Source organism: Pogonomyrmex barbatus, unplaced genomic scaffold, assembly GCF_055798465.1.
Source record: "Pogonomyrmex barbatus isolate J1 unplaced genomic scaffold, ASM5579846v1 scaffold18, whole genome shotgun sequence".
NCBI classification, from domain to species: domain Eukaryota; kingdom Metazoa; phylum Arthropoda; class Insecta; order Hymenoptera; family Formicidae; genus Pogonomyrmex; species Pogonomyrmex barbatus.
In genome coordinates, this window is record NW_028297114.1 from 893,584 (window position 1) to 916,457 (window position 22,874).

Genomic DNA, 22,874 nt, shown 5'->3' on the forward strand with positions numbered 1-22,874 from the left:
TATATATATATATATATGTGTGTGTGTGTGTGTGTGTGTGTGTGTGTGTGTGTGTGTGTGTGTGTGTGTGGGGAGAGGGGAAAATTACATTTGCATTTATCGTATTTATCGTTTTATTATGTATCTTTTTCTATCATCAATATTTTAATGGAACATGTTTCGTTTTAAATTCAGTAAATGTATAACGAATATAATATGTAACACAAACTAATAATTTTGCAATTTAAGGGAAGAGATAATGGTTTCGCATAATAATAAAAATGTCGCCGGTTAATAAAACTACATATACGTTTAAAAATATTAAAATTACAATCTTGTAATTCTTTCAAGTGCGCGACTAAAATTACATTAATACATTTAAAAAAAAATATGCAATGTTTCCCAGAAAATAGGCTGCAAGCGCGGCATAAAGATATTTTAAAGAAAGAAAAAAAGGACATCGAATTCACTGTACTACCTCAAATTTATAATACACAATTAACTTAGTAGGTGTACTTGTGATTTTACAATTTTTAGCGCATTTCGTTCGATATCTCTCGTCAGGAGATATGGTACATTCGATGGACAACGATACGCATCAAGGCAGATTGCTCTGGAAAAGAGATCGAAACTTTTGGATCGCGTTGTACATACGTACATGGTGCGGCGAAACCCAGAACGAAATTGGCTCGAAATTCGCGCGGCGGTCATAAATCGGCGAAGTCGAATCACCCACTGCCAACTATACTGTCCACAATCCACCCTCTTTTCCACCCTCATCGCGACCTCTCTCTCTCTCTCTCTCTCTCTCTGCATCCAGCTCTCATCTCGCTTTACCTCTGTATCCTCGATTCCTCCTCCCTCCCTCCCTCCCTCCCCCCCTCTCTCTCTCTCTCTCTCTCTCTCTCTCTCTCTCTCTCTCTCTCTCTCTCTGTCTTTCTCTTTCCCCGTGCTTCGATATGTCTACCAGTACCGAACTTCATTCGACACCGCGATATTATGACGTATAACGCGAGATAGCGCGAACGTGTCAGAATTGGATGCTGGCCGCCTGGCGCCGGGCAACAACATGATCGTTATTTGCGGCGGAAAATATCAGCTCTTTGGATCTCCGCCACTAGCGGATCATCGTCGATCACGGCCAGTCGCGCGACACCGATCGAATCGGCGAATCGTTATTGCAAAATCCACGCGTACGCGTAACCGGAGCTCTCGCTCTATGCTCATTTTTCATTTCGGAAGGTTTTACTGCGTCTCGATTATGCAGGGAGTAATCGGCAAAAAAAAAATGGCGTTACATAGATTCCTGCACACACAAAGATCTCTTTATCATTTCTTCCGTCATAATTTACTACAAATTTCTACAGATGTTCTACGCTTTTTTATGGCTTTGTATCAGTAAAATTGCACAATCGTGTGAATTCAAAAATAAAATTGTTGTTTATGAATATAGATGAATATTTAAAGTTTGAAATTGTTGATAGAAATCGATTTGTAGTTTCTTTAAAAAAATTACATATAATGATGGCAAAGACAAATTCAAATAAGTATACTTTTCAATTCTCGTTTCAATTCCGAATTATGTTCTAGAATTTTATAATATAAGTGCTTAACAGATATAATGACAGATCGATGCTTTACGAAAATATATGACATGGCAATTTTATCATCACGTAAAATGACCCAGATAGAAAGTGAAGCTTTTAATGTAATCGCATATTTTATTAATAAATCAAAATTGTATTAATATCAAATAATTAATATATGAAATATTTTTAAATATTATATCCAAATAAATTATATTTAACCTTTCTCAAATAATTTGGAATCGAATTTCTCTTTTTTCTTAATAAAAGTCTAACAAAAGTTTATTAAATAAAAGAGTTTTTTAATTTAATAAAATGGCTTTATATATATATGTATATGCTTTATATATACATGTAATTATACACACACACACACACACACACACACACACACACACACACACACACACACACACACACACACACACACACATATATATATATATATATATAAAAACATTATCACTAGGTAAAAATCTAAAACTTCGATCTTAGCGTGTTGGAAACTTGTAAAATAAATAGAAGAAGAAGTAATAATAATAAACTAATAGTAAAATATGCTCGTGTGTTCGTGTTGTTCTATACCCATCATTGTATATCTCTCCCAACATTCGGATCTGTCACGAAACTATTGACAAGTCGTCGGATGATGGATGATATCCATCGCTTCATGGGTGTATGTACTATATTATCCGTATTAGGTAACTTTGTCTTGCTCTTAGACCAAAGAGGTTTCCTCAACGTCAAACAATTCAAATTTGCATTTATCATTGTTTGATTTATGTGATTAATTGAATCAGAAGAAAACTGATAGTTTGACTATACTAATTGCGTTTGATTGGATATATTAAGAAAGTGTATTATCTTTGTAAAAGAGCCTTTAAAATAATTTAAAATTAAAAATTGTAAATTTTAATTAATTTTAATTTAAAATTAGAATTAAAAATTTAACAACACAATTGACACATTACAATGAAGTTTGTTGAAATTGAAAAATATAGTTATAGGACTGTTTCTGAATGTTTATGAATATGTATTTTGAAGCTAAATAGTCATGAAAAAGATTGATGTTCCGTCTGCTTGTAAAATAAGTAGATCCGCGATACTTTGTGCAACGTTGGATTTAATTATATGCATTTACACTGAATGAAACTCTCAAAACTCATATACTACCCGAGACGAGCGGCGCGTATATCGAGACTCGAAGCGCAATTTGGTGGAGGAGAGGTGGGTCAAAGAATCACGTTTCAGGAAGAGTTTGCTGCGGAAACGCAAGAAGGGCGTAGATCGATGGTTCGCCGGGAGTTCGAGTACGTATAACGTAGGAGTTTCCGCATGAGTCCAGAATGAGCGAGGATCAAAGGGAGCGAGGGAGAGACGAGAGAGCGGGTTTATACAGGGTGGGATAGAGATGAGACGTCGAGTCCGAGGTGAATCGAAGCGAGAGCGAGAGATCACGAAAGCATCGCCGTTATCCGGTAATTGCGCCATGGCGTGTCAGAAGGGGTGCTTAATGGCAACGATGCAAATACCGATACCGGCGCTAATACCAGTGATTTCGCGGAGAACGATCGAAGGAGAGAAGCCGGTAGTTTCGGGCATGGAGACCTGCGATTTTTTTCGGATTCTCCCCGATAGACTGTTCATCCTGTTTACGACATGCCGCTTGTTTTACGTAAGAGTCCTTGAATCGATCATACGTGAGAAACGACGATGACAGGTTGGCGTGACTCGTCTCTGAGACGAAACGAATAAGAATTTCGTATGTTCGAGATATACGATGTTAGAAATAAAAGACTGGCGTAACACGAGGAGGAGATAATGGAGATCGATCGTTCTCGCTATCGATGATACCATTAGCGTAGCGCGGTGTTGGACGGCGAAGGAAAAAAATAGGCCGTTACGGTGAATCATTTGGTTTTTTTGTTCCGCATCGGTGAAGGCAGAATAGGAAATTATTTCACGGATCGCGTCGTTTGTTTCCCTTTCTACTACTATTTTGTATCCGACGACACTTGTCGCAACACAACTTTACTCGCACAGTACCACCGTTTTATCAATCGAATCCAAAACGAGTATCGAGTATCGAGAGCTTTTTGGCACTCATAACGGTTACGAGAAACCGAATGCGGAAATGGAGTAGTCATTGAAAGAAGAAATATGAGTCAACATTTTTGCCGTGCTAAACTTTTTCCAGTGCTTTAGATTAATTAATTAATTACCCCTTCTCATAAAAGCATATTACCTCTGTATCTCTTATACAAAATGCATAGAGGTAAATATTTTATATAAAAAAAATATCTTTATATAAAATAAAAATACGTAGAAAAATTAAGAATGTCTAAACTGTACTTTACTTCTACTTTACTGAGTTAAAAGATTTAAACAGGCGAGCGATGTTTCTCTCACTGATTGCGAGAACTTTCCTTTCTCGGACGAGCTTTCCTTCTCGTAGCGATGGATTCCAATCACGTCGCATATATCTTTCGATTGTAGAAATTCTTTAATTGTAGAATCTTACCTTGTCCGTGTGATTGGTGAGCTTCTTGCCGTCCATATACCAGGACAATCTAGCCGGTGGCCTCGAACCCACCGTCATGCAATTGATGTCGTACTTCCGATTGGCGCTGAGGGGTGCGTGCTCGCTGCTGAGTATCGTCACGCTCAGTGGCCTCACTAAAACAGCCGAGGACGATGGCGACATTACAAAAGTGTATAGGGGGTAGGTGTACGGCAGGCGTTGATGGCGCCTGATCAAAAAGCACGAACAAGAATTGCGACAGCTGCGGAATTGCGGTGCTTAGAGTGGCCACGGACTTGTACCACCGTCCGCCCGCTCCCTAATGCGTTTTAAACGAGTGGTACCGCTGCAGTTACCACCCCGAACGTATTGCCGCAAAACCTACCCTCTGATAGCTTCGGGGGAGGGTAGTGGCGCGTTCACATGGACCGCACCTCTCATAGATTAAGGCTGGCGTATGTGGGCGTATGTGTGACGTTTCACGTTGATTAATTGAGACAAGTATCGAATATAGTGCGAACAAAATAAAATTAAACATCAATCTTTAGCCTAATCTTAAAATCTGTTACAAAAACGTAATTGTCAGCGCGTAACGATATTCCGTTATTTGAGATTCTCTTCGAATCGCTTCCACAAAATTATTTATTTATCTGTATTTTTATTTGACGATGAATTTACCCTTTAGTCGATTTAAAAGGGTAGGATTATTTTTATTATTTTTATTATTGGTATTTTACTTTAAAAGAGAGATTTCGAAATTGTTGATTAGCGAAAACCTTTCTTTCAAAGTAATACCAATAATAAAAGTAATAAAAATAATATTGCCCTTTAAATCAACTAAGGGATAAATTTCATCATCAAATAGAAATACAGATAAATAATTTTGTGGAAGCAATATAAATAATTGTAACAGGTGACTCATCGCGTTAGCTTTTAATATCAAAAAAATTCCACTTTCCGATGAAAAGCTGTTTTATTTTGAATGAAAAGTCGATACTTTAAAATACCGAAAAATCTCATAAGCGGAGCGCACACAACCGCAATGTTTACGAGACATTAAATTGTCCTCCGCAAAGGCGTCACGGTAAGTGGCGGTATTGACATCCCGAAGACGTGGATGAAAGTGCCGATGTATTAGTCGCTCGGTTCAACCGCGAAATAAGTCTCGGCTGAATCGCTCGCGCCCAGCCCTTCCATCGAATTTAATCGGCAACGGCTCGGCAAAGGAACGTCTTTCTTCCCGGCTGTGCCGAGATACGGGAAGGCGCGAGAGCGACAGCACGACTTCGGGGCAGATAGGAACGAAGGAGCGGAGGCAAAGAGGCAAAGGCAGAGGAGAGATTTTTCATTCAGGCCGCACCACGCCCAGAGAGTCTGGAATTAAACTTTCAGTACGCCGAACTTTTGACTCCGATGAAAAAAAATTTCCGCCTCTTCCTTCCTCTTTCGCATCCACTATTACCTTCACCTTCGCTACCTTAATCCACCGGCTACAATCACGCTCGCCGCTTCATCGTGTTCAATCGGCATTGGGTGCTAAAAGCACGATTACCAGCATAAGCCGCCGGCACTCGAGCGCCTATACAATCGCGTTGCACATTCGCATCACGCAATTCCGCGTGCTCATGCGGTAAATGCTTCATCGTAATTCCGTCTTGAACGCTATTCAATTTTCCGATCTTGTTTAAATATCATTAGATCCTTAGATATTCATAGTCTTCCCCATAGACGTCGGTCTTTTATTCTCGATCACGATTTCGTGTCTGGCAAAAATTTTTTGTTTCCCAAGAAGAACAAAATTATTTTCTTTTTTTCATCGAAAGGGGGGGAAATTTTTCCGCTCTAATTTTTGCAAGCTAATCAGAAAATTGGAGGCCCGCCTTCTTTCACGATGCTTATTGCACCGGGTCGAGCCTTTTTATCTCGTTTCTTTTTTCTCATGTTTATTATTTCGTTATTACGAATAAAGCAACGTGCACGTTTTTTGCTTTCTCGTCGTTACGTGAGTGGACTAGGGGAGAGACGTGACCGGGAGCAACATTCTTCTCACGTTGTATAAACGTTCGTCAGCTTTTTCGCAGGTTGTATTGTTGTGTACTGCCGACGGATGGTCATGACGAATAGCATCGTGCGAAAAAGTGCGTTGGTGTCCATTAGATGACCACCGAGTGCCCATCGAGCATACGAACGCGTCATAGTTACCCCGATGATCTAATGGGTGTCTGACGGATGATGCGTTACACGCATGAATCAGATTTATACAAATATAATGTTTTCTTTGTCCCATAGATTCGGTAAACATTTCTTTTCGCTTGTCGGAAATTTAGCAATTAATAATTTCTACGTATGCACGAAGTATTTATCGATTGTTTTCATGCTTTATAAGAAAATATAAATGATTTATTATAAATCAACAAAACGATTGTTCAAGTCGACATTTAAATTTGAGATTTTCTTTAATAATTAATTCTAGAATTAATAGATTTTAGAAAAGATATCATTCGACAATATAACGTCTGATTTGAATAGGAACTCTTCTAATTGTTCTCTTAATAGTGTATTGACCTGTATTATAGTTTCGATCAGAAAATTCTGTATCATTTCCATAATGAATCTGTATCTTCGACCAAATAGAGACGAGACTTCATTTCGTTTTATCTCATAAAATAAAATTTTAATTGGAACTCGTTGGGAAAGAGAAAATAGACTATTACAAGAAACCGATAATATAATGGAAAGTATCGGAATGCAATTTATTCGATATTAAAGAGTACTGATAATTCTGCTTCTGGCAATTATCATTTTTTTATGACAAAAATAAACGTTCATATAAAAACTTTCACATATCTATAAAGGAGGCTGCGTCTGAAGGCTGCTTAGACAGACAATCTCTAAATAACGCCAATAACGAGTGGGCATCAAGTACGACTCGAGATTGCCGACAGAGTCGCAAAAAGATTCGACACGGGTTTCGGGGATAAGAGACACGACGGAACGACGGAATAAAAACGATACTAACGAGATCGGGGTGCAAAAAGGGGTTAAAGAGAAAGGGAGCGAGCCGAGGAGAGAGTGAGAACGGGGGAAAGACGGGATGGAGATAGAGAGAGAGGGAGAGCGAGAGTGAGTAACGAACGAGCGGACGAGGTTGAACTTATTGCTATCGCGAATTGAAAATACGTCCGTGCTTAATCCGGCGGGGCTTACGGTCGCGTTTGCATATCCTGGCTGCTTACTTTCGCCCGGATATCCCGCAGCACAGTCGCCAGTTTTTGGCGACTCCGCCGGCGCCACCGCCACCGGCCGGTCTCCTCTCTCTCTCTCTCTCTCTCTCTCTCTCTCTCTGTTTATTCGTACTCGCTTTATTACGTTTCCCCCGGATTAATGCAAAGTTACAGACAAAAAGATTGTAGGTATTAAATGTACTGGCGCACGCACTGAAAAACAGAGCGGCTTCGTATCCGAGCGAATAATGTTACATAGATGGACCAAAGTGACCCCGGCAGCGTCGGCAGCGCAACGTTCCGCGCGCCCGGCGAGTGTTGGCTTTTTACCGCGTCGCGAAAAATGCGAAACGACCCTTCCCCCCCCCCCCTCCCCCCTCTTCCCCTCCGCTCCCCTTCTCCCCTCCTTCCCCCTTCAACGCGAGCCGCGGGTAGCAACATCGTGTGTCATCCTGGACAGGAGGCTGTCCTAAACATGACACACCGTGAAAGATGCGTGTTAAAATGCCTCCATTCAACATTTGCCTTTTAAACTTGGTTATTTAAATTGCGCATCGCTAGGTGCCGGAAAACGTTTACAAGTTTTGCACATCTATCTTTTCGCTGCGTGAGATACATGCGAAGTCACACGCGTTTCGCGTTTCGTGAGACATCCATCCGTAAAAAGACGTCCGTCTATTTAGGAAGTATAAAATTAATATTACGCGGCCGAGTCTTCTAACGCGCTGGAAAGAAAACGCCGATAAAAAAAATGGCTTATTTTTTTAATCACGCCTTCTTTTTGGTACGAGCGCGACCGGGGGAGATGGGGCAATTAGCATTTTGAAGTTTTGCGGAAATTGCAATATTACATTGTGCGCATTGGTGCTCTAATGAGTAACTTCCAGCAACGCGCCCGTGTAAATTTGTTGGTCGACTCTCGTGCATTAGTAGTAACGGCCGGAGGGACGCTAATGAGTAGGCGAGGCAGACCGCCTGAGCGGTGGACGCTGTTTGAATAGAGTGGAAGACGAAGTTAACTCGAACTGCGGGATGGATGAAGAGTCCGCGGAATAGCGCCAGGGTGGCGCGGCGCGGCGCGGCGCGGCGCGGCGAGAGTCCGGCGGACAAATTAACAGCGGCGACTCTGATTCTGTTTGCAAGGAATCGCAGCCATTGTGGTACCCACGAATCGCAGCGCAATTTCGATCACCGAATTCCGTCGCGTCCGCCTCTCCCCCCCCCCCGTCTAAAGCGCACTCCCCGGCACGAAACTCGACGACAAGTTTCGCGATATTACGAGGCCACGCGAGCACAGCGGACGCCACGGATCTCTTGTGGAGGATCGCACAAAAGCAATGTCGTGGCCGCGCCTTTTATCTGCGTTCATTAGCAATCACGCGTGTTATGAAACTCTATGAAACGCTGAAAGTGGGGGGGGGAAGGTGCTTCTAGAAACTTTGTTCAATTGCCCGAGTTCGTAAACCAATTACTCGTTATTTCATCCGTGAAATGATTGCGGCCGCGCTTGTGTAAGTTTTCCCGCGGACGCGCGCATCGATGTTGCTCGTGTAATTTATTTATTTCTCGCAGTACTTTTCGATGTACGCACGGGTGTATGCCCAAAAAAATCGAATAATCCTCGATCATTTAATGTTACGCACAAGTTTCGTCCAGATATGACATGTGCCCGCACGCGCCCGTCATTCATTCCAATGCGAAAGTTATTGTTAATGCGAATTTCATGAACGAAATCGTTCTCGCGAACAATTGTCGTTTCCCAAGGATCATAAACAATTACGTAGACGCTGTCGGTGGCCGATCTGCCGCGACGCGACAGTGGACAAACCTGCAGTTGGAGAACGTCCTAACTGCTTTCCTTAATTTCATGCTCCCTCCAAGCAGCATCTATCCCAAGCTCAACAATGATCACCAATAACATTAATCAAGAACGTTCCTCGCCACGCCCGTACGGCGAGGTCCCCGGCGGGTCCTCCGGCGGTCCTTGGAACATTTACGGCTCTCTCGTTACATCGTCTTGCCCGGGAGCGAGCGAGGGAAGAAGCGAGGGTCGCGCCGAGGGAACATTTGTAAATGCATGGCCGCCGCCGTTGTATGCGCCTTCTTCATATATATATATATACGGACTATTACTGCAGCTGTGGATTGTTCACGGGCAACGCGGCCTCGTCCCGGGGTCACACGAGACTCACTCGACTTCAACCGTAGTCTGAGAGGGCTCTCCTATCTTCTTCAAAAGCACCGCGTCTCCGGTATACAATCAACCCCCCTCAGCCCAGTTCGAGGACCTGCGTCTTCTTCCTCGCTCTTTCTCTCGCCTCTTCTCCGCCCCTCGCGTTCCCCCCCCCTCACTTTCTCTCCTCGGCTGTCCCTTCATGGCCCATCGGTGGCTTTACCCCGTCGTCATTGTAGTCGTCGTGGCCGTATCGCGTCATGAGATGAGACCACAGAGGAAAACGCAGAGGCCATCTCGTCGTGACCCTTAACTATCCGCGCACGACTCGTATTTCTACTTTATACCCCGTCTCACCACTTTTGCGCAGCTCTTTTCCCGTTTTCTTCGAAAGGCAGTTGCTCTGCCTTTGTGAATTTCTATGCATTTCTCGTGGGTAACGTCGTTTGCTACCAACGGAACCGCGAACTTTGTAAAAGGTCGAGTTTTGCCGCAGCAATCTGATTTCGGAATGATTACGAACTGTATTAAGCTTAGACGGAGAAATATGAAGAATTAAGAACAAAATGACTTTTAAGTTGATTAAAATGATATAATTATAAGAATAAGTTCATTTAATTTCTTAGATTCAAGAGAGATCTATATTCGAAATAGTACACTATTCTAAAATTATTTCGAACAATAAGTTTTCAATAAAAATTGAGTTAATAATAAATTCATTCAATGTAAAATATTAAGTAATGAATTTAATTATAGATTTAATAGAAAATCTGTAGAAAATTGTAAATTTCGAATGTAAAATTGATAAAGATTATGTCTTCCAAATATAAAACAATTGAAAATACGTTTTTCTCTGTTCTATAATTTGAAATTAATGAAATAATTATATTTATACATCTATAATAATTGTCTCTGATGATTATTTCATTCCATTCATATGATTGCTACCTTTTATAGAGAAATAAAAATCATTTTTCTGAAGAAGTAAGTGTTCATCGGATCGAAAAAAGAAGAGGTTTGAGTAAAAGAAATCGCGTCTAATCTCAGAAAATGATATCGCGGATTCTCGCCGACGTAGTACGGCCAGGAGAGCCGCAAAAACGACCGAATAGTCGCTGTGATCGGACGGGGAGTAAAACGCGCAGATCTCCTCTCCCGGGAGCTTGGCAGCGAACTCTTCCCTGAAGAGTTTCTCAATTTTCAATTCTATGAATACTCGTGGCGCGCGAGCGCGAGCGCGACGTCTTCTACCCAAAATGGTCACCGTGAATCCCATCGATGTGAGTCTTTTTCTGTCTCGGGCGACTTATCAGTCGCGCTCTAGAAAGAAGCCGCATTGAAAAATCACCGATTCCATTAAAAGTTCAGCGGATTTCCGGGGCTTGGTGTGATTTTCACTCGCCTCACGTCACGATCTAAAAGATCACCTCGGCGCGACTGAATGCTCGAGTCGTGTCGTAGAAAGCGACTTGATCACTAACAGTCTATCCAAAAGCTCTCGTCCGTATCACGAGTTTTTTTCCCTGATTTTTTCCCTCTCTCTCTCTCTCTCTCTCTCTCTCTCTCTCTCTCTCTTCTCTCTGTCTCCTTCTTTCTACATTCCATCTGCGAGCCACAGTGAATTTTCCTGTTCCTCTCGTCCTTCTTATCCTCCCCTCGGCGACCAATTTCCAAGTCTCTCGCACTGTAAATCAGGCCCACCGTTACCTAATTTCGCCGGCTGACTCCATTACCAGCCTGCCCTCTAATTAGTCAGGCTCGATTAGGTTGGGGTGGGCCGAGCACCAAACGAGGTAGGTTAGTGTCGGGTTTGTTCTCCATTCCCCTCGAGAGCACCGATTCAATCCCAAGGTCGTTCTCATCCTCTTCACCTCCATATTATATGTTCTCGACCTCTTCTGTTTCTAACCCTGCTTGCGGCGGCGACGCCATTCTGCCATTTTGCAATGAAATTCTATTTCTCTCTCTCTCTCTCTCTCTCTCTCTCTCTCTCTCTCTTTCTCCTCTTTCATCCTACCCTCCCTTCTTTTTCTCTTTCGCTCTCGTGGCTTTTTCCCCGCGTTCTAATGAAGCGATAAAACGTACATGTGATTTCGTTTCATCCGCTGTTCGCGTTCGCTCGCTTTTGCTAATCCCTCATTTGTATTGCGCTCGGTATATCTCGACATTGCGCTCGGCTTTTTGGTGCAGCAGCCGCTTATAGCTCTAGCTAATTAAATTCGTCCGAATATGTGTGCATGCAAGTTGGTGATGATATAGACGGTCTATATCAATGTCGTTACTCTAAATACTCGGTGTATATTGTTCAATGTAGAATCGAAAAGGATTAACTTTGCACGATTAACCTCATTTAATGCGATTAATAATCCGTTCTACATAAGATCTTGGTATTATATTCCATTCCATACTTTTATCAGATAAAAATGGTATGATGTGAGGAGTGAATTGATACTTATTAAAACTTATTATCGAGGGTATCAACTTAGCTCCATCTTCTAGAATATCATATTCAATGCGATAAATTCAATTAAATATTAGCTGGACTGATTCATTACATTCTTCCAAGTTTTTCTTCTTTTTTCATGTCAATGAAAGATCGACACTTTTTCGTGAGCAAGATTGAAATCTTTCACCTCATATCCAGTTCTGTCGATTCGAATTACCAACACGGGAAAGAAATTGTGGCTATAAGAAGATACGAGAGCTTTCTTTATTAATTGCGAGTATTCGCATCAGTGTGAAATAAAGAATTTTTTTATACTTACAGATACATCTTGTATCATATATAAATAATATATTCATACAATATAAATATAATATAATATAATATTATATTACATAATATTATATATAATATAAAATATAAATATAAATACAAATATAAATATAAATATTATAAATAATATCTAAGCCGTATATGTTTTAAAACAACAAGAATATCATAGAGGGCATTAAATAGCCGGATCGAATAATGCTTCTGTATGTAAATTCAAGGCAAATGCTTCATATAGTAAATGCACGTGTCGTTAAATTAACGAATTTACAACGCAGCCACTCAAATATTATATTGACACAAATGTATAAGAATATATAACAAAAATATCAAATATACATATATACAAGTATACATATATATGTGTATAAATGTTTAATATATGTTTTTACCATTTTAATTTGAAACACTGTGGGTTTATTTGATTCGATATAAATAGTTGAAAAAGTGCTTAAACAATCGCTTGTAACAAGCCTAAAACAAATGCAGGAAGCACTATTTCCGTAAGGCGAAGAGAGAAGTTTAAGTACTGCTGTACTTTATGATTGGCTAGCAGAAAAGGGATACGGCTCGGTTGATTAGCTCCAAACTTCTCGACTATCCTGACGAATAATGAATACAGTTCTTTTCCTTAAGTCGCGACGACGCCGGAAGAAGTTTCCAACGAAATTATCGTTCCGGGAAGAATTTTGCTGCGCGACGTACGTATCAGTGCCATAGAAATAATCGAAAAAATATTCGCAATTATTTTAATTTCGCGCCGCGTGTCGCATCGGGCCCCACCTCTTCACGCGGTTTATTTCCATTTCTCACGGCTGCCAGTAAACGTACCTCTCGGTGAAAATAATTTCGGGCGATAAAGCCCTGCCGGCGAAAAATATGCCATTACCGGGCGCACCATTTGTAAATGCGACGATTTTCGAGCGCGCAAGCGTTAAATATTAATTTTCTCGGAATAATGGGATTTCAAAACCACGGTACACAACTGAATGTGACACGCGATGTACCGACTGGCGGTCGGTACTTCGGAATTTGCGCAGAAAGACTCGATGAACCGTGAAATAATAATGATCCGCGATTAAACTGCGTTATACGCGGCCATCGTTCAGCGCGCCGTACGTTTTGATAATTTATTTCGTTCGTGCGCACCCTCCTGTCACGGTTCGTATTAACGGCCGCGGTTTATTTATTATGAAACGTTTGCTAGCTGACCGAAGGGCCAGGTCGATTTACTCTTCGATAGGCACGTCGAAAATGCTTTTTCGTCCATAAATCGCGCGAATCCGATCGAAGCGCGGTTACCTTGATTTCATAGTATCAAACGTGGCGATGTTGACGTTGCATTTTACGCTTTGAAATAATACGTATAATTCGTTAGAAATTGTGTGAATAATCGAGCGCGCGTAAAACTTAGAAACAGACAATACTGGAAAACTTCTCATAAAAGAAGAAAAATTCATTTGACAAAATATGACTATATTTATCAGACGAACTGACGAATATTAGTTTCGTTTTTCCGTACAAAACCAATATTGTTACAAAATACAGACTGTTTTATTATTTGGATGAGAAAAAAATGTGAGGCACTTTTTCAGCGTTCCCTACAAAATTCGGTTAAAAAATATATTTTTTTCACTTTTCTTCATTTGATCTTCTCAGTACAGTATGTCATTTATTTTCTCTTGCCGTACAAAGAAGACCCGATCTATCATCAATTTAGCGTACATAATTCAATCTGTTATAGAATGCCGGTAGATCTTTCGTTGCAACAATGCGAGATTCAGATGAGTTTTCGCGGCCAGGAAATTGCATTTTCCGCGCCACTCCGCGTCGTGAAAGCCTACGCGACGCTAAGCGAATACTTTCTCATTCGTCCGCGATTCGCAATCCATCCGGCGCGCAGTCATGCAAATAACGCCTCGAACGTATGTCCATAGGAATCGCGCACGACCAACCAGTTGGGGAGGGAGGAGGGTGAGAGGAAGACGGCAGGAAGAAACGCGGGGGTGGGAATGAGGGTGCGGGGGATGGAAAGCATAAAGTCGCGTGGAAATCGCTCTCGTTTGTCGAGTCGTCCGTAAAAGACGCCGGAGAGAGGCGGACGTAAGGCCGCATACCGATAATTCCACGGAGTGCTCCGTGGAATTTATGAGGTTTAATCCTTTGCGGAATCCAAGAGAGGCGGCTCTCCCGCCACCCTCCCCCGCCCCTCTTCACTCTCACGCCACTCTGGTATACGGATGGGGGGTGAGCCGGGCCCGGCCCGACGGCGAGGAGGAGGAGAGGATAGGAGGGGGGAGAGAGGCGCACGCCGGAGACGTCTGAGTTCAAAGGTGCACGAGGAAGAAAGCCTCCGCTCGCGCGTTCTCTGCCTCACGACGAAAGAGCGGGGGCTTTAACGCCGGGCAATAAAACTCGTCGAGTGGCGTAATGCCTATACGAGTGTGATGTGCCCGCGAGTATAATACCTGGGAGATACGTATACTCCTACTACGTAGGTGCACGGCAGGGCTGGTGCGCTTATTTCCTGCGTTATTCGGCGAAACGTAAAGCGGAAATTAAAGCCGATAGACCGGGTAACGGGCCCGAACTCGGCCCGGATAATTATGTTCGTTTCGTTCGCGGCTCTCCCTTTAGAATCGGAATCGAGGAACCCTATTTGCACGTCGGCTGAGTTAAATGGTCACGGCGCGAATTATGTGTATCCATCGTACATTTTTGTGCACGCGTCGCGTCGATTCGATTCAAAGGCGGAGGAAGACACGTGATAATTGAAAATTAACCCCGAGAAACTATCGAAACTATCGTCAGATAAGCGTGTTGGTTGCATGGACATCTAAATTAGCGACGTCGCGCAACCGATGTTGTAATCGCGAATTCCGCGTGTTTTCCGCGGATTTTGAAAACGGAACGACGCTTCTTTTTCTCTTACCGGGTGCAATCGAGAATTATCGTTCGCGAATTCGGAGAGAAATTCTTCGCCCCCCCGTGCGATCCCCCTCGATATCGATAAGCCACAGAAAGCGTCGTTTCCCCGCTTAACAGCGGGATTCACCGCCTTCGTGCGTATATCGCAGCTTTTTTCAGCGAGCACGTCGCGGCCTGCAACTTCCACGCCCAATTAAAAATAATTGAATGCAAAATCCGCTTTAATTCACCAACTTTTAGACGGCTTGCGATAGCGGCTCGTAATTATGTGCGCGGACTATAAGGCGCGCACTCCACTAAAGGTGCTCGCGCCCTCGTGTTTTTAACGTCATACCTTTATATTTTTACGACAAGTATTCGTCGCTCGGTTATGACGGATATATATGGCAAAAGATGTGGGCATGTGTCGAGCTTTTATGCCAAAAAGAGGCAGGGGGAGGTGGGAAGGGGGCGAAGCGCGATAAAAGTGAGTCTAGGAAAAAGCGAAGTGCTCGTACACGATTTATTGTAATCACCACTAAAACATGGTATGCAACAATTTGCAATAACGTCCGGCGATGAGGATTCAGTGCTTGCCGCGCGATCGCGCCCTCAATACGCGATCAGGACAGGATGATGCCCTATCATTGATGTTTTACGTTTTTTGTAGTTAGAGAAAGGAAAAGGATGAGGAGAAAAGAAAAGATCCTTGCCTCGATTATGCCGATTTTATCGTTCATCAGTCGCGAGAAGAGTTGAACGGTCCGCGTTACTTGGTACGAACTGCGCGCGGAATATCGGCTTCGCGGAAAACGCGGCATACGTTATGGCCGTCATCGTAACGCGCCACTTACTCGAACATTTCAGCGATGTTGAATCGTATATGTGTATACGTATACCACGCGTGCATGCACGTCGGCTATGAAAATTGGGTCTCCGTGAGTTTAATTGAACGACCGCCGGCGCGCGCGGTTTCCGAATGCTTGTCCACAAGCGAAACGACGAAATGATAATTGGCGTGTGCGTAAAAACCAGTCGCTCTTATTCATCGTTCGTTCTCGTGGTACGACGCTATTAAGTGCACGCGGCCAATAAAAAGCTAATCCGTTCGCTTTGCCGCGAACAAAAAGAAAAATGGATTTTCGATAATTTCCCGAACGCAGCGGATGTCCACCGACATTCAACTTTGCCTTCCATCGTAAATCTTATTTTTCGATGAAAATCGTATTTTTTTTCCTTCTCTTTGACAGAAGGGCACGTATATTATCATTTTGCCAAAGAGTGCCCATCGACAGTTTGATTACCGTTCTCATCACACACGGTATGTGGGTGAACGAACGTCATTGCTAATATTCCGCTTACGCGCGCATTGTCGCTTCCGTTAAAATTTTATGCGTTATATAAAAGATGAATTGGCATTTTTAATTCTGGTGATTGTTTCGTATTTATATTCTTTTTGTCGTTTTTGCCCTTCTTTCAAAAATTTTCAAATTATATTTTTTTTTCAAATTTCAAATTTATATTCGTTTCAAATTTATATCTTTAGTAGAATGCCTAATCTTAAAAACAAAAAAATCATGATATTTCACAAGTTACAAAATTGTATAAAATCCCGCAATGTAAAAATACACATCTTCTTACATTCGCACGTTTTCGATTAAGAACTAACGACTAAAAACTTTTCCCTCTATTAATTCTTTTTATGGACGCGTTAGTAGTTTTCTGCCGTGCTTGAAGCTTCGCGAAAAGCGGAAGGAATATCTAATCCTGAGAAGATAATAAGACCGCGACACTTGATGAGCATCAACGAAATGGGGTGAGCCTCTTTTAGGGGCGGTTCGGCGTTTCACGACGAAAGCGAGGTAAAGCGGAGGAAACCGCAATGACTTTCCGCGCGATCTCCGATGCCCCGAAGCGCCCCTCTTTTTCCTTGGAATTTAATAAAAATCCGAGAGCTTCCGGAATCGAGCTTGCAGCCCATCGTCGCTCGCCGAGTTCTGTTGAGGAACATTATGCGTTCGATTCTCTTCTCGACGCATCGCCTTTCGATTTTATTTCACTTTACTTCCTCTATCGTACTTTCTTGTTCTTCCGTGCATTTCTCTCTTGTTTTCAACATTCTTCACCGCGTCACATTTCGCGAAGACATCCGTTTTCATCCGTCTCGAGTAACTTCTAGAAATTGCGTCGCAAACGACGAGGCTTGGATTGGCCGGATTTCGAAAAAATTACGATATTTATTGAAAATATTAATGATATATCGCACGCTATTATTATTCACGCTATTCGGTGAACAGATCAACCGTACATATCGTGGGAATTGAACAACTGAATTAAAATTTAAGCTGATCTCATACAAAGACATTATTTTTTTAACTGAATTCGAAATTAAAATTTTAATGAATTCTGGTTAAGCAGTTAATTAAACACTAAATAATGAAAAAGTATATATCTCATCATATAAAATTTACATAAAATAAAATTTTCCTCGCACCAGAGCCTACAGCATTACGAAATATTTTAATAGTTTTGTTTTAGCATAAAGTAGAATATATCAACGAAATAAAAAGGACAAAAATTTTCGCCAAAAATTTATCACAAAATGATTTAAATAAAAATAAAAATAAAGATAAAAATTATTTTTCTCTCTTTGTTTTTATGATTAAAACCAATGTAAAATCTTTCTCAATATTAATCCTAAAACGATACCATTAACTCTAACACGACCATAAATATCTAACGAAAACTACTAACGCGTCCATAAATATGGCATACACGAGAGAAATTTTGACTGTTTATAACATTCATGAAATGTATATATTATAAAAATATTATTTTCCTTAATTAATATTCTAAATGTTAAAAATTAACTGTTATAATAAAATATAAAAAAATTTTGTTAATTTTATTAATAAAAATTTGTATATTTAAACAAGTAAATAAAAATTTCAAAAAAGTTGTTTTTTTTTTTAAATTTAAAAAAAAAATGTATTTTTCGGAAAAATTACTACAAAAAATTCATCGATGTTCAATAAGCTAGAAACTTTAAATTGTAAAAGAAAATTATGCCAGTTTATTTAAAAAAAATAAACTATAGCATATTTTTAAAATAAGTTATGATATAAATTATTTTAAAAATTAATTCTTTAAAAAAATTTATTTTCATTTACAAAAATTCAATTATAATTTTTAACATTATTATGATTTATTAACATTATTATGATTCTTTTAAATAAACTACATTTTTATTGGACTACATTTTTATTGGTATTTTGTTAATTTATTCACTTATATATGCATTTATATATTGTTGTTTAAAATATATTAATAATAAGAGTAATTAGTTAATGGTAGTAATAATAGATCTCATTAAGTACTTGATTAAATTGAAATAAAGAAATGCAAATTAATTTAGCTTCAAAATTATAAAATTATTAGAAACTCTTAAAAATTTTGAAGAAATTGATTTTAGCAAGAAGTCGCTCCAAATTTATTTTATGTATATGAGGCATGTATATGTACATTTCATTCTAAGTTTAAACTAGTATCGAATCTTTGCGATATACTTTGTACGATTATAAAAAAAATTAAAGTTCGCAAAAAAAAAAAAAAAAAAACGGATAGAAAGATAATTGTATCGAAATCGTATAAAAGTAAGATTGACTATTTTTGTCATTTGTTAAACTTAGCATCGCTCTGCGCTTTTTCTTCGTGACCCAAAGTGGAAGAACAGAAGCAGCGAAGCCGCGAGAGAGAGAAGAAATCGTGAGGCTGCGGGATAAACGGAATTGCAAGAGCCGAAGCCGAGGCTCTGGGTTAAATACTTTCCCGTTTCGGTATTCAGCTTCGTTTACTCGACAGTGCAGATTTTCCCTTTGGCCCGATTCGCAAATGCATTCCTTTTGCGCCGATTCGCAGAGGAAAGGGGCGGGTATGGCTGGGCGGATCGATTGTACCCTTTGGATTTATCCTCTTGAGAGACCGCAGGCGGTGTTACACTTTGTAACTACAGTGCAACAGCGAAACTACGAAGCTTCATGAGTTTCAACTATCTGCCGCCCTTTAAGCTTTGCACGTAAAAAAAGGAGTGGGAATGCGCCCATTTGTAATATTTTATAAATTAACAGTATAAATGTATTCATAAATACGTTCATTTTCATTTTTTTTATATATTTGCATGTTATTTTTTTATGTACGTTTCATTTCGGAAAAAATTGTGCGAGAAATTAAAAAAAAAAAAAAATCAAATCGCAACCACAATATCGAGGCAATATTTCTAATTTAGCACTCATCGATTGAAAACGAGCACGTAACTGTGCGATAACCGTGCAATTGTTGTACCAGGATACTTACGATGCATCTCAATCATCACTGACGTCGACATGGGTTGACTAATATTGTTGTTGGATGCTTGACAATCAAACATCGCGTGAAGATCCGCTCTTGACAATTCTCTGACGATCAGCGTGTTCCTACGAAGAGCAGGAAATTCGCCTGGTTCATCTTTAGAATCTAAAAGCGTTTCTCCGCGCCACCATCTCACTTTAGGTTCGGGACGACCTGAAAATAAATGTCATAAAATTTAACAGCTTTGTTAAAAATATAAATCCAGTATAAAAATAAGTGAAAATATTAAGTTATTTGTGTATTTAAATTAGATAACATTTTCAACTTTACTTTATCTATTAATGATAATATATATGTTAATAATAGTTCCAATAATTTGAAGTTATATACGCGCGTTTAAATATTTTATTGGACCACTAATCTTTATTACTTCCAATTTAAAGAAGCAATTGAAGTTATATTATTATAACCAAGTGAAGTTATTATTAACAGCTTATCTATTTTAGATATCAATTAATATAGCGTTAGCGTAATATTAAGGTAATTGGAGAAACTAACTATCGAACTATAAGTAATTAGCAAAATTTCAACAAAATATATATATATATATATATATATATATATACACGTACGTGTAATTTGTATTATAATCTATAGATCTTTTAATATTAAAAGTTTTATTTAGCAACACGCAACGTTTCACGTCATTTGTCTCGCTTCAAAATTTCTCGAGAACACATGAATTTTTAAAAGTGGTGCTTTCTTTCCAAGAAACACCTACGATATCGACATGTCGGCAACACTATCCGATGCAACGCGGCGCGTTACCTTCTGTCTTACTATTTCTCCGCGAATGTTTGCCAAGTTCCATGCATATATGTACATACTCGCATCCCCCCTTTACCCCCCGCCCACATCGGTGTAGGTTGCGCGGTGCGCGTTAATTCATAATTCATAATGGTCGTTGCGTGCGGATAATCCCCCCGAGGGTGAATATTCCGTTAAAGGGAGACGGCGAGTCTGAGGGGGCGGTCTAGCTTGTACCGGAGCGACCTCATTATTTTTTACCGGACCTATTTTCGTTCGGGAGGGACAAGCAGAAAAACACGCGCGGCGGCGGCGGTGGGGAGGGGGGGGTTGCGGCGCCGAGGGTTGTACGAGTAGAGTAGAATTGTAGGCGGCGGTGAAGAGCGTATAAGAGCGGCACAGTACTGTCGTGTCCCTCGGGTGGCGGCATGCGAGGTAATAAAAATAAATTTATTATCGTTATTGCCTTCGCCTTGCCGACACAGCAGCGTGCGCGCGCCCGGATATTAAAATGTAATAGAATAAAAGGGAACGCCGAACGAATACATGCATCACGACCGCCGTTAAAACACTCGACGTTTTGTCGAAGCGTTTAACGATCCGGGCAACAGTACTCTTTTAATTCTGTATGTACACGGGGCCAACGCGTGCGCGCGCGCGCGCGCGCGCGCGAGGAATAAATGACGTTTCACACGGAATATCTATAAAATAATAATAAGATGATATTTATTCGTTCCTTTACTGAGGGATCGACATATGTTGTTGTGTGTAATAACAATTTGTACAATCGAGTTATTATAATGATCGCTGGCAGGATCAAAGCAAAAATTGTTTGGCACGTTTGATAAAAATCACAGAGTTGAAAAGTCGCATTGGAGATTGGAATTTTACAAAAAAATTCTCGCGACCTCACCGTCCAGAGTTCGGAGAAAACGTTCTTTATCTGCAATATCAGAATGCGGTCGCGTGAAGTTTTAATTAGACGCTATAACTAAGAATAACACGACTCCGATCTACGGGATGAATGAGAATCGTGGCTGTTTTACATGCGAGAACGAGAGAACGTTGTAGAACCAGAAGAGAATCCATTCCCACCGGTCGTACCAATTATTCTACCGGCTCTTTCGCGGCGTATTTACGAGGGCAACCACGAAAGAGAATACTCAGACGTATTTTCGACCTGTCTCTCATTATAGAAAGTAGGACTTACCCCCAGAGACGAGGCACTGCAGTCTCATGTCACCACCTTCTTCGTAAGGGCCGGCGACCGCTGGGACGGCCTTTCCGTGTTCGTCGATAATGTTCGGCTTTTGTGGCGGCACTGTAACAAGCAAAGAGGGAAAAAAAGATAAAATATCAAGTTTATCATGATGAACATAAGTAGTCTCAACTAAGCTAAGAGGGGAAAAGTTAAATAATTATTTTAGACAAACAGTCCTAAAAGAAATGCAAAGTGCATTTATAGATAAACTTAGCGTAAATTTTATTTATCGCTCACATAAAATACAGTCCGACTGTAATTTTATAAAATTATTTAATGTCAATATTTATTATTCACCGATTCAAAAATTTCCTTTTGCGTTTATTACACGTTAAGTGTCATATTTCATAAAGCACCGTACAATTATAACCAGCGTAAAAAGCCGAACAGCAGAATTGTGCCGTTCGTCCGAGTTTAAGTTTTAATTTAACGGCGCGAGCTTTTATCGCGGTGAAAAATAAACCCAAGAGTAAAAAGATAGCATTTCGCATTATTTCGAAATTCGAAGCCGCTTTCCGCCAGTGGCCCTGTTTTCCAGTAGAGAGTATTACGCTCGGTGCAGCCGATCGTTCGAGTGGTTTCGAGTTTGACCGCCTCTGACACCACTACGAGCTATTTAAGCACAGATAGGAAACTTTCCATGTAAGTCAGTGGCGTCCGGGGAGGAGTAATTCACGATACTCATGCCACGAGTACCGCACGAATAGTCGAACAAGCAGGTGTACAGGTGTTACAGGTAACCGCTGGAAACTCGTGCGGATGAGTGAGCCAGCACGAAGGCCATACGATGATAGTTTGACGCAAATTTTGCTTCGACGCCGCAAGATAGAAGATACAGGACGAGACCCCGAGACACCCTTCATCTCCACTCTATTTTTTTTCATACGCGAATGTGTCGTCAATACTTACGCTAATGAAAAACCGATTGTGTCGTATTATATAACGGTGGGAGGGAGGAGGGGGGGGGGGAATTTTTTATGTCACTTCCTGGATTTTTACGGCACGAGCGAGAGGAGCGCTCCGCGCTAAAATTGGATTGGTATCAGGCCAACGATCCTTTCGAGATAACTTACAACCTCTTATTATGTCGGTAATTCGTACACCCATCGCGCGCAATAAAGCATTTTGCGTGCAAGGAAACGGTGCGCCGCGAGGTATCAAAAGGGCACGTAAGGGGGTCGCGCGCGGGAATTCCCGGTCGTGTATAGCCCATTCTGACACGCGGATGGGAAGAAGGGTGGGTCTATCGTGGCGTGTAAACGCTGGCAATTGAATATCGGAAATAGCGGCGTGTCG

The 22,874-nt window shown here is 40.8% G+C and overlaps 1 protein-coding gene across 7 annotated transcripts in view; it reads right to left on the bottom strand.

The window, feature by feature from the left end:
* Nucleotides 1–22,874, bottom strand: part of LOC105428781 (synaptogenesis protein syg-1) — a 284,146-nt gene that overhangs the window by 27,274 nt on the left and 233,998 nt on the right. For all 7 annotated transcript variants that reach the window (XM_089075108.1, XM_089075105.1, XM_089075106.1 and 4 more), the window contains 3 exons: nucleotides 21,528–21,638; nucleotides 19,517–19,723; nucleotides 4,087–4,241 (listed from right to left, as the gene is read on the bottom strand). In XM_089075108.1, the coding sequence (XP_088931234.1) occupies nucleotides 4,087–4,241; nucleotides 19,517–19,723; nucleotides 21,528–21,638 (473 nt within the window). The remainder of the gene's footprint in view (nucleotides 1–4,086; nucleotides 4,242–19,516; nucleotides 19,724–21,527; nucleotides 21,639–22,874) is intronic.